The 18,073-nt window shown below is 30.4% G+C and overlaps 2 protein-coding genes across 2 annotated transcripts; both read right to left on the reverse strand.

The window, feature by feature from the left end:
* Nucleotides 1-126: 126 nt before the first annotated feature.
* On the reverse strand, nucleotides 127-11,268 carry LOC115697102 (uncharacterized). Its single transcript, XM_030624008.2, has 2 exons — nucleotides 11,178-11,268; nucleotides 127-1,331 (listed from the first exon to the last, which is right to left on the reverse strand). Exon 2 carries the CDS (start codon nucleotides 1,262-1,264, stop codon nucleotides 839-841), a length of 426 nt encoding a protein of 141 aa, XP_030479868.1. The 5' UTR covers nucleotides 1,265-1,331; nucleotides 11,178-11,268; the 3' UTR covers nucleotides 127-838.
* On the reverse strand, nucleotides 1,895-4,553 carry LOC115697101 (protein ALP1-like). The gene is made up of 3 exons (XM_030624007.2): nucleotides 2,840-4,553; nucleotides 2,534-2,759; nucleotides 1,895-2,430 (listed from the first exon to the last, which is right to left on the reverse strand). The coding sequence occupies exons 1-3, from the start codon at nucleotides 3,356-3,358 to the stop codon at nucleotides 1,982-1,984; spliced, it is 1,194 nt and encodes a 397-aa protein (XP_030479867.1). The 5' UTR covers nucleotides 3,359-4,553; the 3' UTR covers nucleotides 1,895-1,981.
* Nucleotides 11,269-18,073: the final 6,805 nt, after the last annotated feature.

An 18,073-nucleotide genomic window follows, 5' to 3' on the forward strand; every position in this document is an offset into this window, starting at 1 on the left:
TGACTATTTTATTTTATAAGCGTATAAAATAGACTGTTTGAACATTATTTTCTATATTGTAAATTATTCTGAATTTCTCAAAATTTTGTAGGTTATATTAAAGAGCTATAACGTACATGAATATGAAAAAAAAAAACTTAAACTAAAAAATTCTTCTAGATGCCGAAACAAATCAAGGGTACATCAGTACATAATCACTCTAAAGTATTTATGGTACTTTTACTAAATTATAATTGGAATCAGAATAAATGAATGAGAGAAATAAAAAGGAATAAAAATTTAACAATTCGAATCATTATTTTATTATGTTGTTTATAAAATTGACTAGAAAGGGAATCAGAATCATTTAATTTTATTTACATAACTAGAAAAGGTAATCAGAATACTTTAAATTGACTAAATTACCCTTCATAGTAAATATTTATTTTTAATTTATTTATTATAAAATTAACTAAATAAATTCATAAATAAATATATACTATAATTAATATTTATTTTTTAATTAATAATACAATTGCGAACGTTAAATATAACTAAAAAATATTTATTAAAGATTTAATAAATTTCATAAACAAACATAATATTACTCAAAAAAGAAAAACTATAAACATTTTATTGGAATAAAAAATATAACTAAATATTAAAACAAGCTCCTTACAAAAAAAAAAAAAAATAAATAATGATGTTCTAATATGTTCAACCAAAATACAAATATCTAAGGAGTATATGATTATGCATCGTTTTGCAACAAATTCATAGTATATTGCATTTTTATCTCATATGATATTGCATAAAATACTCGCATCAATACAGGTTCTTTAACCAATATGTTGGTTGCTCAAATACACTGCATTATAGTAAGACCTTCGATCTTGCTTATTTCTGTGTATAAATTGTCTTGCATCTCAGTTACATTCTTATTTGATAATGCATCTGTCAATCCTTGAAGCTTCGGGACAATTTCAGATACAGATTCTGCCAATGCACCATTATTTGTGGAAATACTATCGATAACCTTAGATTTTTTATCCTTACCAGACTTTTGATTATTGATAGTACTCTCAGTAGATCTACGTCGACCCATATTAGTTGGTTGTTGAGTATTTGAGATACCATCAAACTCATCTATTTCTTCATCATCTCCACCATCATTTATGTTATCATCAACTCCAAATTCCACACTAGTTGCATCATCATGGCATATTTCTTCTTCATCGTCATCTGCATTACCAGCATTTTGCCCTAGTAGCACGATCTCGTCCATATATTTCTGCTAGCTTGTGGTAGTAAGGGAATGATTTTCCATATAAACCACTTGCATCTTTTCGTTTCTGTATATTCACAAATTAAAGCATATTAAGACTATGTTCTCATAAATAAGCAATATTCACATATTTACATATATATATTTATAATCATAGTATATATTTATCTTCAGATTCTCATCAATTACACTTTTCTCGCACACTTCATCCCAATTGAAACCACTTAATAATAATAATTCTGCCAGACAAGAATACTTTCCCTTCAAAGTCTTAATACGTGATTCAATATGAGGTGATGCCTTCAAGTTAGAACTTGGTAATTTTGCCTCTAGCATACTCTCCATTTGTTACAAATAACCATTTTTAAATCCACAATCAGCTCGCCATGTATGATTTCGACTCAACTCTAGAAGGCAGTCGATCAATGCATTATCTTGTCCTAGGGTCTAATAATGTTTATTTTTACATCGTTCTCTTTGATCAACATTAGAGTTCGAACTCATCTTGTACATTCATTTAAAATTTCTCATTATAAAAATAAAATCATAAATTTATCTATGCATAAACACATCAAAGCATAAATTTGAAGACTTAAAATACTCATAAATTAATATTAAAAAACAAAAAAAAAATTACTAAAGCAAACACATAATCATATGTCTTTCATACATCAAATCATTATTAGAATTGTTAAAATATAAATACTAGTATTCTAATCATCTATTTGCTAGCCACGTATTATGCATTTTTTCTGCCAAATTTTGTCTCCAAATAGTCCATAAATATGAAGACTCGATATTATTAATATAATTATTATCTGTTATGGGATGATTTCCCAATACACTGTTCATCTCATTCTCCACTGGATCAATGTTTATTTCTCTTCGAATAAAATTATGCAGCATACAACAAACAAAAATCATACGTCGTTGTGTTTTCGTGTCATAAAAGGATGGACTTCTGAGAATAGCACATCGCATTTTTAATAATACAAAACAACGCTCAATTACATTCCTAGCACTTGAGTGCTTCATATTAAAGAACTCTTCTGTTGTGTTTGGAAGGTATCCATCATTCCAATCATAAAGATGATATCGTGTCCCTCTAAAAGGTGCAAGAAAACCTTGACCATTGGTGTACCCAGCATCAACTAAATAATAATAGCCTATCAACGACATAAAAAGAATTATGTTATTTACTCAAAAACTGTATAATATTTTTAGTTTGATGAGATCAAACTTCTATAAATTTTCTATAATTAATTTTACCATTAGGGACTTTTAAACCATTTCTTCTAGAAAAAGCATCTCTCAATACACGTCCATCATGTGCTGAGCCTTCCCAACCCGGTAGGACATATATAAATTGCATGTCCTGTGAACAAACTCTTAAAACGTTGGTTGCAGTCTCTCCTTTTCTTGTTCTATACCTTGGCTTATCAGCTTCGGGTACCCGAACTCTTATATAGGTTCCGTCTAATGCTCCCAGGCAATTCTACATTACATTTATTGCACTAATTAGAAATTATTAAATTTAACAATCAACAACTATAATTTTGAATCTATAATTCTTACCTTAAACCATTTCCACCTTGGATCTATTGAGGTCTCTAATTTTGGCTCAGGTGTTTTCCAAAATTCTTTTTGGCAACGAATCATTGCATTTAAACATTCATGAAAATATTTGCTAACAGTTTTTCTTGATCTTTTGAAACTATAACCAACAACTCGATTCTTATGGTGGTGTGCTAGAATGTATAGGAATATTGCTACCATCTCCTCGACAGAGACATTTCTTGTTTTTCTTAAATTTCCCCTACTGCTAAGTATGTTACATAGCCTTTGAAATGTTTCTCTATTCATTCTCAATTGTGAAACACAATTGAGATCACTTGCAAATACTAAATCATGCAAGTTTTCTAACTGTTTGTAGACTCTCATTATGGATAATGGTTGATTGAGGCGTCTTCTAAAATTTATCCATACATAAGCACTCACAATAGTACATACAGTTAAAATAACATCTAAAATTACAGTTAAATTCTGCACCACAATAATTAACTTTTGCTTTCTTGCTAAACTTAAACAAGCCATTTTATCTACAAATAATAAATAATAAAAAAGATTACATGACAATATCTACATATATACATAAACCACACATAAATATATATGTACAACATATAAAGTAATATGTAAAATTTATTAGTAAAAAATAATATGTGTAAACAAGTAACTAACAAATATGTTAACAAAAAAAATTAAATAACAAACACAAAATATATAATATAAAAAAAAGTAATTGACAATATAGCAATACAATATAATTTTTTTCATGTACTCATAATGAATAAATATATATGTATATGCATATGTATATACATATAGGGATATGATTTTGTAGCGTTATTGTACTTTCACGGATTGTAATCCGTCAGATGAGAGAGTTATTTGATCTGACGGCTGAGATTGATCTAGGGATAATTAGGGTTAAAAAGTAGAAACGTACCCTAACACTCATTTAATGTACCCTGAGACCCATCTAATGTACCATGAAATACATTCCGTGAAAGTACATCACGGGACAAAATCATATCCCTATTTATATATTTTAACAATAAATTTTATCAATTTCTCTCAAAAAAATTATAAACTAAAAAGTTAGGGGGCTATGCAAAGATGGCACCACTCCAATCCCTTGCCCCAACCATTAACATTTGTATATATACTAGAATACAAGAGAAAAAGAAAAACAAGAGCACAAAATTAATTATTGTTTAACAATAATTTTTGGGAATAACATACGTAAAAATGACATATTCGTAATCATAAATTATATTATGATTCCAAGTACTATTTTTTATGGCAATAAGCTAGTTATCAGAGATTAGTATAAATTTAATATACATACATAATACATATGTATATATATTATAGTTTTTTGTACTAAAGAATTTTAGTGAAAGGAATTAATGAATGTTTTCATCATTTGAGCTACCTTTAGAATTGGGCGCAAATGGCATAGTACTACTGTATTCTTCTTTTGAGAAAAAGTTAAAAAAAATAAATTTGTATTTTAAATTTCAAAAGGCAAATATAGCTTCTTATAATGATCAATAATAGAATGTCCCCAAGTCGGGTCTGGTCTATTTTAGACATAGTTGCCTATACTAAACTCTAAGCACCTGGGGCTAGTGTTTTTACTGATTTTCAAGTCCTTTCGTTTCTTGTTTAGTTGTGCCTGATACTGGTTTTTCAAGTTTCAAAGTCTCTCAGTTTCAAGTCATGGAGAAAGAGCCAACGGGTATAGTGAATGTTCCAGTGGATGTGATTGACACTGAAAATGAGAAACTTCTTCAAAGAGACAGTGCTATGGAGATGGAAATGCTGGAGTTGTTCGAGGATATCACTTTGGAAGATGTTGTTCTTAACAAGGCCTGTGTTGGGAAAGTCATGGGATGCAAAGATATGCCAGCATCAGTTGTTAAGAAAATCCTTATGGGAATCTGGAGGAATGTTGGAGGCTGGCGGATGAAGAAATGTGGCGAAGGAGTTCTGGGATTCTTCTTTGATACAGAGGAAGACTGCAAGTTTATCATGGACAAACGGCCCTGGCTTGTTAATGGAATGCTTCTCAACCTCAAGCCTTGGCCTGTCGAGGGAGAAGTAAGAGTTGCAGATTTTGAAGTGGCCAGATTCTGGGTTCAGTTTCATGGCCTCCCAACTAGGTGTTTATCAAATGAAAATGCAATTATCATTGCAAAAAAAGCTGGCCAGTTCGTGAAATCTGATGATAAATCCAAAGTGGAACTGGTACGTAGAGGCTACCTGAGATGCTGGCTCGATGTTTGGATCGCCCATCCGTTTGTGGTGGGATTCTTTCTTAAAGCTGAAGGAAGGGAGGAGACATGGATACAGTTCAAATATGAAAAACTGCCATTTTTATGTTTTAACTATGGTAAACTAGCGCATTTGGACAGGGTTTGCCATGTTCCCACGGCTATGGTATTTCCTAAGAATGGTGAAGCGGTTCAGATGTATGGGCCATGGGTCAAGTCGGAATCGGGCAGAAGCAACTGTTTCTCAATGGCGGGAAAAGGGATCACACGCAGTCTGATAGAGCCATCGGAGAATGCTCTGATTGACCGGAAAACGGAAAAAAAAGGGACATGGAGAAGAAGACATAGCAGGAAATCGGTCGGAGAAGACGATAGTACACTGGCCTGCAAGAAGGACTCTGAAGCTGTCAGTGCAATGTCGAGGGGTGTTGAGGCCTCCTCCTCTGAGAAGGACAGAGATCGTGCCTTTGATAGTAGTACGAATTCGTAGAAGGTGGTGTTTGACAGAATGGTGGGAAACTTTGGTTATGTGAGAGACCCTATTCCTATTGGGCCCAACTACTTGGACCTACCCAATCCGGACTTTGCAAATGTAGGAGAAGGCAAAATACCTGATATCGGGCCTACCTTAGCCCAATCTCTTGAGATACCCCATTCTTGGGTTTGTGCTTCTCAAAGGCCCCATAACTATCCTGATGAAGTACCCATTAAGTGGCCCACTAACGACCTAGAGATGCAAAAGGCTTTCTTGGCTTTATATGGGAGGGAGGTAACAAACAAATTCCAAGCCCAACAGACTCTTATAGCTAACCCCCCTGATCTTTCAGAATTAATAAACCATTTGCTAGGAACACACAAAAGGAAAGCTCAAACTTGGTATATCCCGGTCCCGTCCCGTCCTCACTGTTCCATTGGCAAAAGTGATATCCTGATCGAGAATGAAACTCCTCCGTCGACTGAGATTGAGAAGCAACTCTCAGTGGATACTGAAGCAAGTTTCTCCATGGGAAGTTTTGAACAAGGGGAGTCATCGAAGAGTAAGGTGCGTCGAAAGTATAACTCTGCTAGCAGGAAAAAACAGAGCTCGGGAGTTAAAACTCGCAGCAAGAGGAAGGCGGCTTTGGAGATATACGAGATTAATCAAAGGAATTTGGGAGAAATTCTGGAAAACTGTGTTGAGATACCAGTCACTTATGTGCAGAATTTTGGGCAAGGCGAGGAGGCGGCCGAAAGCATGCCCCCACCTCCCCAATGAGGTGCTTATCTTGGAACTGCAGGGGGCTCCGTCGGCCGTCTGCAGAAAGGACTCTTAGGAGTCTAATCCGAGAAATGGATGCGGATTTCATCTTCCTCTCGGAAACTAAGGTGAGGGCGGACTCTATGATTAATATAATTAACAGACTTGGCTTTCTCAATATTTGTTGCATTCCTGCTGTGGGCTTGGCTGGGGGAATGTGCATCGCTTGGAGAAGAATTCAAATAAATGTTTTGGAGACTTTCGATTCGGGATTCAAAGTTAATGTGCTAGATATGCCGGGATGCGCATCTTGGGTTCTCTTCTGCATCTATGGTCCACCATATGGTGACTTAAAACAATCTTTCTGGGATCGGATGCTCTCTAAGGTGCAAGGTAGTCCACTACCTTGGGCTCTTATGGGGGACTTAAATCTCATTCTTGAAGCAAAAGAGAAGATGGGTGGTCGCCCTTTTCAAGTAAATGAGGGCAACATGCTGAAGGAGTTTCTGTTGGGTTCGGGTGGAATCGATTTGGGGTATGTTGGGCCCCCTTGTACTTGGCAGAATGCGAGAACTGCTACGTATCATATACGCAAACGGTTAGATCGAGTAATTGCAGATTCGCAATGGTGCTTACTCTTCCCGAATGCTTCTGTCTGCCACCTTCCCATCTACGGGTCAGACCATGCTCCGTTTTGTCTAAATGTGTGGGGAATCAATGAGAAACTGTGCTACCCGTTTCGATTTCTGGAGGTCTGGACTTCCAGCAAAGAATGTGGAGAAGTTATAGATCGGACGTGGGCACAACATATTCCTGTTTGGCATTCTAACAGATTTCAGAGGAAGCTTCAGATCACTAAGCAAGAGCTCAAATGTTGGAATCTAAATAAGTTTGGCTTTGTTGATCGTAGGCTAAAGGATTTGAAACACTCCCTTGGGTTGATTCAAGGGGCTCCGGTAACTCAAAGTTTGTTGGAGAATGAGGCTGGCATTCAATTGGAAATTTTAGAATTGGAAGCAAAGATGGAAAGAATATGGAAGCAAAAATCCAGAGAGAACTGGTTGAAGTATGGTGACAATAATACGAAGTTTTTTCATGCATCTACGGTAGTGCGCCGAAGGCAAAATCGGGTTAGCTGCATTGAAACCAGTCCCAACGTCTGGATTCGCAGCAGACACGACATCGGCCAATACTTCCAAGATAAATTCCAAGAATTGTACCAATCTACTAACCCTGTCATTAATGAAGATCTTGACACTCTCTTCACCGTCAAGGTATCGCCCGAGGAAAACTTACTCATATGCAGAACACCGGAAGACTCTGAAATCAGTGAAGTGATCTTTAAAATGCACCCTCTCAAGGCGCCTGGTCCCGACGGATTCTCTGGAATTTTCTACCGTAAGTACTGGAATACTGTAGGTCCGGAAGTCTGCAAATTGGTGAAAGAGTTCTTTGATCAAGGATCAATGTCAAGGCAGATCAACCGTACGTTCATTTGTCTCATCCCAAAGGAAAACAATGCAAGTTCGTTCGACAAGTTCCGCCCCATTAGTCTTTGTAACTTCTGCTATAAGATTGTGGCTCGAATACTTACGGATCGATTGAAGCACATAATGGACAAACTTGTGTCTCCTAATCAATCGGCATTCATTCCCGAGAGATGGATAGCTGAATGCTCAGTCCTTGCCCAGGAAGTAAACCACGCAATCAAGAACAAGAAGGGGAAGGAAGGAGTCATGGCTGTCAAGACGGACATGAGCAAAGCCTATGATAGGCTCGAATGGAATTTCATCAAAAGAGTTTTGAAAGCTAACGGTTTCTCGGACAAGGCTACTATGCTTTTGATGGCTTGTATCTCCTCCGTTAGTTTCTCAATTCTCCTCAATGGAGCACCACTTGCTCCCTTCAATCCTAATAGAGGGCTAAGACAGGGAGACCCGCTTTCCCCTTTTTTATTTATCCTCTGCAGTGAAGTTCTCTCAAAGCTAATTGGAAAAGCGGAGGTTGACAAGAAACTTAAGGGTATAAGAGTTAGCAGGAATGCCACTGCAATCTCCCATCTCCTTTATGCAGATGACGCCATCTTCTACTGCCAAGCCTCTGAAGCAAATGCTACTTGCCTAATGGAAGTTTTCGAGAAATATGAAGCCTGGTCTGGTCAAAGAATTAACAAGAGTAAAAGTGGAATCCTTTTCTCTCCAAACACCTGTGATCGAAAGAAAGGAGAAATCATTGCAATCATGTCAATGGAAAAACTTCGGGCGAAGGAAAAATACTTGGGCAACCCGTTCTTTTTCACTGGAAGAAGAACGAAAGACTTCCAATTCTTAAAACAGAAAGTTCTCAATCATATCGACGGATGGAAAGCTAAGTGTCTATCTCAAGCGGCGCGAACAACCTTGGTGAGTTCTGTTCTACAAAGTATTCCTACTTACTTTATGTCAACCTCTCTGGTTCCAAAATCAACGTGTGAAGAACTAGATAAGCTTGTGGCAAGATTTTGGTGGGTTGGTTTGCATCCGGACAAGGATCGCTTCTGTGCGTTGAAATCTTGGGGGGACTTATGCCAACCGAAGAATTGTGGGGGACTGGGTTTTAGGCGATTTCAAGATATGAATATAGCTTTACTCTCAAAGCTTTGCTGGATGGTCCTTCAACAGAAAGAAAAATTATGGGTGAATGTGCTTTTGGGAAAATATTGTTCTTCAGTCAATGCTTGGGTGGTGGAGAAAAAGGATCAAGATTCTCTGATCTGGAAACGCATTATTCAGACTAGAGATGTTTGCTTGAAAGGGGCTGGGGTAGTCATAGCTAATGGAGATACAGATCTTTGGACTACACCTTGGGTTCCGTGGAAGTCTATGCAAGAAATCAAAGACAGCTTTAGCTATAATAGAATTCATGCTTTTCACAAGGTTTCCAATCTTTTTGTGGATGGCACGCGTCAGTGGAACGAAGGTCTAATTCGTTCCTGCTTTGAAGAAGATGTTGCGAAGGCCATTCTCAACGTCAAGCCTCTTCGAGAAGGGAAAGACAAGCTGTTTTGGAAGGCTGCGAAATCGGGGAATTTTTCAGTTAAAAGCGCCTACTGGATCCATCAACATGAACGATTTAATGAGTCAAATTCTATATGGAACAAAATATGGAAAACAAAGTTACATCCTCGGTTGCAACTCCTTATGTGGAAAGTTTGAACGACTGTGTTCCAACATTTGGTAGGCTCCGCTTCCTCAATATCCAAGATAGAACCTGTGTGTTTTGTAAGGAAGAGACCGAAGACTTAATGCATATCATAACAAGGTGCAACATAACGCGTGGACTATGGTTTCAAAGCAGATGGGGACTTCAGATAGATCAGATAGGTTGGAATACTATCTTTGCCTTCATAAACTGGTGGGCAGACATTGAAGACCATGAGCTAAAGGTGTTTGCAGCGTGTCTTTTGGATGTCTTGTGGTTTTGGCGCAATAAGATTGCTCACAACTACACACCATGGGATATGAATCTGCTGGCTAAGGAGTGGCTCTCCAGAGCAACTGAGTTCTCGGTTCTGATGCAAGAGGTGGAGATCTCTCCTCCGACTTCTTCTCCATCTCACCCTTCACATGTCTGTCGAAACATTCCAGTTTTCCAAGTAGATGCTTCGGTGAGCGGCAATGATTCAGGCATTGCTGCAATTCTGAATACTGAAGGTGATTGGAATGATACTCTGATTGCTCTCGACTTTGGGATGGTGCACAGTGTGATTGAAGGGGAATTATCGGCAATTTCTCTTGCTCTGTCTACAGCGGCTTCTAAAGGATTTCATAAGGTAGCTATTGAATCGGATTGTGCCGTGGCAATACAGGGATTACAGTCCGGGTGTTTTCCAGTTGGTTGGGGTAGTTATCCAGTTTTTATGGATTGTATGTCTAAGAGCAGGGAGTTTGAATCAGTTGTCTTTTCTTGTATTAAGAGATCTTCTAACCACTATGCAGATTTCTTAGCCCGTAGGGCGCGCATAGGGAAAATCCATGTTGTTGGCTCTGTTAGGGAAGTAGCCCCCCTTTGTGGCTACTAAGTTTGTGTTTGTTTCAATAAATGGATTTAATTATGAAAAAAAAAAAAGTACATAGAATAGAAATATAAAAAACCACCACAATAAGCAAAAGAAAATGACTGGAATCTGAAATTTTGATATATATGCCGCTAATAAGCCCTTTGTCAATCACATTGCAGCTTAGCATGACTGTCTATTGATTATCCAAGCAACTTTTTTTTTATCTTTCAATAAACGAACAAAACTTTTCAAATATTCTTAATGGAAAGGACCTTTCTAACCTTTGAATTTCAACTTGTACTAACAGTTAGATATAAATCAAATGAAAAAAAAAAGAAAAAAAATCTGACATAATAAAATTATATAAATTCATATATAATTACAATTATAAATATAAAAATATATTTTGTTTGATAGAAAAATAGTTGTAATATATAAGAATTTATAGACTATTATAATAATAAGAACTTTCATAAGCTATAAAAGAAAACAATTAGTGATACAATTTTATATGGATTATGAAGCCAATAAATTTATATTGATTAATACAATTTTTACAGGTACAAATTAGCAGCTTGAATCATGAAAATCTAAAAATAATGAATAGAAAACTCAACCATTACTGCTTGTATTTTACACACATGTAAATCACCACATAAATAAATATTTTTCAAACTATTTTAGCCATAGCTTAATTAAAACAAAATTGTATCACCATAGTCAAAAAAGTTTAGGTTGAGTAATATTATAAATAAAAATAGTAGTGATATATATTAGAAAAAATGATAGAAAACTTACTTGATAAGTTCTTGAGAGATTGATTGAGGCTGTTTTGGAAAAAAAAAAAAAAGAGAAACTGAGAATAGCGAAGAGGGATGCGGCTGTGAAGGTTAAAACAAATGAATTATTAGGGTAAAGGATAGATGGTTTTATATGATGGCAATATTGTCTTTTAATTTTTAATAATAAAAAATAAAATAAATTTTTAAAATCCTCATTACCCGTAATGGTATACCTAAACAAAATAAGAGGAAAAGTATTCCTTTAATTTTCTCTTAAATTTATGTTAACCCATAAAGCATTCCTATCAATCAATATCAATATCAATCTATCTATATCTATATCTATATATTTATATAATTCTATTGTTAGGGTTAGTGATGTGGCATGATATATGGGCTTTCTTTTCAATTCTCTATTTTCTAACATTTTCATATTTTCTTCTTATTATTATTTATTATTTCATGTTATTCAAAAATTAATAGAAAGAATAAATAAATAAGTGATATAATATCATTAATGTACTAAAATGATTAATATTTATATATTGTGCGGTTACATTGAGTAAGTGATACATAACGGAAATAATATTATTTATATTTTTCTTTTAATGTGTTGTGTGCAGTTATAACTTATATAACTCACAACCTTTCAGTTTTGTAACATCTTAATATCTTTCAGCATATAAATATATATATTGTCATATTTGACTATTGATGTATTAACATATTTTGGATTTTGTTATCTTTTATATAAAAATATATTTATAGATAGAAAAAGAGATATAAAGAGAGATGAATTTATCGTTATTCTAGATTGATTTTTTTTTGGATTGAGGAAGTGTTAGATCATCTCTTTTGCAAAGAAAAAAGATTAAGTGTTAGATCATCTTCTTTGCAAGGTAAATATAAATTAGTATTTATTTTTTCTCAATTCATTATTTATAAATATATGAGTTTTAAATGCTGCAACTTTTCAAGACTTAGATTTTTCTTTTGATTATTATAGCTTTTGTTTTATTCCTCTGTTTTTCTTTATATAATAGTGGATATTTCTATGTTAGTATAGTTTTTTTTTTTTAATTTAATTTGCTTGATTAACCTATAAATATATTAAAATAGTTAATTTTTTTATAAGGATTATTATTATATGACTATTGTATCTTCTAATATTGTTTTACTCGAATGCAAGAGAAAATAATCTTAAGCTAAATTTTTTGGTGACGAAGAGCAATGACTTTGGAACTATTTAATAGTATTTTGATTTATTAACAAATTATTTAAACTATACAACAGTATTGTTCGGTTAGATTGCAGGTGTTAGTGAACAACTTCAAGAACATTAAGCGGCTCAACCATTGGGAGGTTGAGATTATTTCTCGAAAGTGTAACTTCATGGCCCCGGCAAAATGGGAAAACATTCTAACTGTGAAGGTAAAGGCTCTTCCAAGCTCCCTTCTTGTGGAGGTTCTTTACGAAAATTACAGGATTCTATTTCAAAACTCAATGAGTGGAGTAGCTCATAATTCTTTATATGACTCAATATTAATTAGTTCTAAAAGGTTGTTCTAAATTTTAAATCCACTCACGTGTATTAGTTTGAGAGTTTTATTCTTTATTTTTTTTTTTTGTAAAATTTGTTGTTTTCTCTCAGCTTTGTTTGTCTCTCTTTTTTTTTTTTTCACTTATTTTGTTTAGGTTGTTACTTTCTGTTATGTTTGACATTTCAATTAAACGAATATAACCTCTGTTCAAAGGCTTTTTTTTTATTATTATTATTATTATTATTATTATTATTATAAAATATACTAAATATTTTTTTCATTTTTTCCTTTTTATTCTTTTTAAAAAAATATTAACTTAGTAAAAAAAAAAAGATATATTAACTAATTTAATTATTATACATGATCTTAATGTACGATCAATATCACTATTCGTCTTCTACAAGTTAATTTTTTTACATTAATTTATTATACGAAAAACTATTTGTGTTCTTTTATTAAAAGAAAAAAAATATTTTGTATTTTTATATTAAAAAACAATATGTATATTTTTTGTATCTCTTATTTATTTGGTATTTAATACACATAGATAGGAAATAAAAGAGTAAAATGTACTATGTGCCACTAATTATATATAAAATTTAAACAAGATAACAGTAAATGTCCCCTTGGTGTTTATATGCATCTCCACTCTTATACATTCGCTTGACCACATCAATTTCTTCTCTTAAGTTTTAATAAGATATATTGCTTAATTAAATTTGAATTGTACATAAAACTATACAAATTAATAATAATAAGAAGAAAAAATAAGAAAATGTTAGAAAATAGAGAATTGAAAAGAAAGTCCATATGTCCTGCCACATCACCAACCCTAATAATATAATTATATAGATATATAAATAGGTATTTAATTATAGTTAGTTTTTAAAAGTTTTCATTTACCCATTGAAAAATAATCTATATATATTTTACTGAAAGTCTTTTAATGGATGCTTTCAATTTTTTTTATCAAGTTAGTTTGTAGCTATGTATGCAATAATTTCTCTCTAAAACTTTTGTCATTCATAATATTTTTTTGGTATATTTAAAGTAATTTGGTTTTAGAAAAAAATCTTTTACATATTTTAACAAATAATTATAGTTGTAATTAATATATAGACATTAATATAATAATAATTCAATAAAGGCTAATTAGGTTTTTTGCCTCTTAAACTTTGACATGTACCAAATCATGTCCCCTGAACTTTTAAGGTTGTTAAAAATGCCCTTGAACTATTGAGATTGTTGGATTTAAGAATTTTTGTCCAATTTTAGAAAAAGAGTCTAACATGAATGAAAGTTCAGAGGACATGATTTAGTACATGTTAAAGTTTGAGGGGCATGATTTGGTAGATATCAAAGTCTAAGGAGCATGGTTTAGTACATAAACAATCACTGAAATAGTAAAATTGAACGAAATTAGACAAAAGTCCTTAAATCCAATAATTTCAATAGTTTAGGATGCATTTTTAACGACCTTAAAAGTTTAGGGGGTATGATTTGGTACATGTCAAAGTTCACGGGACAAAAATCCTAATTAGCCTTCAATTAAATAATGTGACTTAATATTTAACCTATTAAAATTATTTTTTATAAATAAAAAGTTTCTAAACAACCGCGCAAAGCGCGGTATCGTTGCCTAGTATATATAAATAAAGGAAAGCACAAAAGATCTTAAGTGGCATCTTATCTTTTTTTCTAACTATTTTTACTATTTTCTAACACTTTCACATTTTGTTAAAGGAAAAATAAAATAAATTACATATTATTAATACCATTATTATTAAAACATGTATATAGTGACTTCTTATATTTTATAACTCTTAATCATTCATTATTATTATTACTATTGTGATTATTATTATTATTATAGAGAACTTTTTATATTCCTTTTAAGGCTAATATCATGTATATATAACTCTCTCTATAGAGAAAAATATCATCATCATTTGTCATTGCTTTCAAATATTTGAGGTATGTATCATATTCTTTTCCTAAGTAGTAGTTATAAAAAATGATAATTCTATTTCTATTCATAGTTTCATCTCTTTCTATTCTAATAAATCAATCAGATATCTCATTTTTGATTTATAATTTTTAACATTATAAAATTCTAAATAGTATTTATAGTGTGTCTATAAGAAAAATAAAATTATATATTGCATTATAAATAAGAATCAATATTATTATTTTATTTTAATTTTTATTGTTATGAATATTTTTCAATTTTATCATGAACTTTATGTAAAATATTTTTTTTTTAGAGAATTAAGATTGGAATAAAAAAGTAATAATTAAGCTTTTCTTGCTACAATTCTAAATTTCATATTAATGCGTTTATAAAGTTTTTTTTATTAATATTTTTCGTGAAAATTTTATGAAGTTTAGGGATTGTAGGACTTTTACAACACACAAAAAAATTTCAAAATATGTACACAAGTGATCAACATGCCTTTTAATACAAGTGAGAAATCTTTTAATCTTTTAATATAGTGTATATGCACTTGATTAATATTGTCCTCGCAATTCAATTGATCATAATGTATTAGAACCCTTTGACATATATATATATGTGTCTATGTGGGAGAACACATTATTTATCCTGTAAATTTTTTTAAAATTTATTATAATTAGATATCAATCATGTATGTTAAAAATATTAATTTATATAAGTTAATAGTGTATTTTTTTATTACTTTTTTTTAGATGACAATACAAATAATTATTATCTACTATATATAATAAATTATGTTGAAATTAGAATACATATATGAAAATAATAATAATTTATTACACAAATGTTTATTCTATTTTTTAATAATAATTAGTAATATATTTCTATATATTAATTATTGAAAATAATGATGATGCGTTTATGAAATTATGTATTTTATGTATGGGAAGTTATATAGTTTTTGTATATGATATATAGTCATGACCATTTAGTTCTCACCATTAAAACAACCATTTCAACTTAAAATTATTATTGATTATATATACTATATTTTTTCAATTATTAATAAAAAAATAAATTTTATAAAAGTGTCCGTATATAATTTATATCTATATTTATTTATCTATCTATATCTACATAATCTTCAAATTAAAAGAGGTGATTCTATTTTTATAGTATTGTAATGTTTTAATTTTGTGGGTTTTTTTTATATTTTTTTTATTTAATATAAACTAATAATAATTATTAATTTGTTAGTTGAAGAGATAAATCTAATATATAATTGAGACTCTTCATTATTTATAATGGGATTAATTTAATTTTATTATGTATTATTACTAAAATTTTAATCATATTAATAGTAATCTTAATAGCAGTTATATAATTAAAAATTTCTAATATAAATGAGAGAATTAGACTACTAACAATAATATATTTAGTTAAAGTGTTTTATCTACCACTTTTATTATTTTAGAGCAATATAAGAAACTAACAGTATCTATATCTATATTTATATATAAATCTGAAATTTTGAAAAAATAAATATTATAGGTAACATAAAACAAAAAGAAAAAAATAATTCACGTCCGAAATTTATTTTTTTGTCACTCTAGATTCATAGAATAATGTTATGTATTATAATTTTATATATTATAACAATTAAATTGAAATATTGTGGAAAACAAATCACATTATTATTAATAATTAATTTTAATGTGAACTTCTTAAAATATGGAAATATTTTTCTTGTATTTGACATAATATAAATACACGTATATGAGATTGTCCTATACATACAAATATTATTATACGTTTTAAAGAGAAGCATGCAATAATAATGCTTGACAGTTAGAGTCTTATTTAAAAAAATAGTGCTAAATCGTAAAGTAATCGAATTATAATCTCTTATGTATTTTTTTAATAATTTATATACAATTTAAGTGTTTGAAGAAATTTTTAAAAACGAAAAATATATTCCTATCAAATATATTGACCAATACAGAATTATTATAAGAAAAATCAATTGTAAAATATATATAGTCCAAAATAATAATTGGTCAAAACATATAAATTCTTTCATAAACATAAATTTAATCATTTATAATTTAGACGCTTTATAAAAATATTGTAAAAAATATGAGTGAATGAAAAATTACATAATGTATGAATTATTCATCGAGATTATATGTGTATTTAAAAGATTATCATTAACTAAATAAATATAAAACTAAATATGTATTCATAATACTTTTATTATTACAAAACGTCGAAAAAGTGAAATTATTTATATATAATAAAAAAAACCGAAGCAAAAACATGTGATATCTTTTTTTTTTTTACTCTGTATTTTTTCTTTCTTTTTTTTTTTAATAAAATTTTGAATTTTTTGTAATTTTTGGTGAGTTATGCTTTTAATCTCTATATCATAATTAATAGATAAAAAACTTCTCTTAAAAATTGATAACTTATAAACATCTTCATCTACAATACATAATATTAACACTAATAAAAAATAAAATCAATAATATAAATATAACTTATAAAAATATTAATCATCAACAAAATCTTTATTTAATATAGATAGGTTGATTTTTTAATCTTCACATATTCTATACTTTCTTTTAACTCATAATATACAATTCAATATATAATAACAAATTCATAATTTTTAACTATCTTAAACTTATGTATAATAGCTTTAAAATATAAAAATTATAATTAATTTATTTAGTAAGATATAATACATGTATACACATTTTTCTTAGCTCTAACTATATATACACTTAAAAATAATTGAGTTTTTATTGATCTGATTATTTAAATAATTTTAAAAGTTAATAAATTTAGAGAGTACAATTCTATTTTTTTTTTTTAAATAGAGACGGCAAAATACTTATTTATTTTATACATATTGCATTGATATTACTAAAACACGCTAGGATTTAATGTGCCAAATCAGTTTTATATTAACCATATAAGATGAAAAGTAAGAGAAAGATCACAACTCAGTATCGAGAATATTTAACATCAGTAATAGTTTAGAGAATTTTTTTTTTTTTAAATTAGGAGAAAAAAATACTTACTAATTTATTTTTATAATAATTTAAATTGTACAAGCTGTAAAATTAATCATGAATTTCAATCATAAAATATATAAACTTCACTATAAAATATAAAATTATTTTAATATATGTAATTTTCAATTATTATTAAAACCGCGCGAAGCGCGGTACCATTCCCTAGTTATTAAATAAAAGTAAACAAAAGAAAATGAATCATTACCCTACATCACATTCCCAATCCTGATAAGGAAACATGCCATTAAGGGTGTATTTAGAAGCAAGTGTGTAATTACTATGCAGTGTAATTACTATGCATAGTAATTATATTGTATTTTAAAATACAAGGTGTGTTTGG

This window comes from Cannabis sativa, chromosome 7, assembly GCF_029168945.1.
Source record: "Cannabis sativa cultivar Pink pepper isolate KNU-18-1 chromosome 7, ASM2916894v1, whole genome shotgun sequence".
Classification (NCBI taxonomy): domain Eukaryota; kingdom Viridiplantae; phylum Streptophyta; class Magnoliopsida; order Rosales; family Cannabaceae; genus Cannabis; species Cannabis sativa.

What these genes read in the sequence shown, in the direction of transcription:
- LOC115697102 (XM_030624008.2), bottom strand. Translation starts at nt 1,264, where the DNA reads ATGGACGAGATCGTGCTACTAGGGCAAAATGCTGGTAATGCAGATGAC.
- LOC115697101 (XM_030624007.2), bottom strand. Translation starts at nt 3,358, where the DNA reads ATGGCTTGTTTAAGTTTAGCAAGAAAGCAAAAGTTAATTATTGTGGTG. An exon ending in CAAGGTGGAAATGGTTTAAG is followed by an intron (nt 2,760 to 2,839) that starts GTAAGAATTATA and finishes AATGTAATGTAG; the next exon opens with AATTGCCTGGGAGCATTAGA. An exon ending in TGGTTTAAAAGTCCCTAATG is followed by an intron (nt 2,431 to 2,533) that starts GTAAAATTAATT and finishes TGTCGTTGATAG; the next exon opens with GCTATTATTATTTAGTTGAT.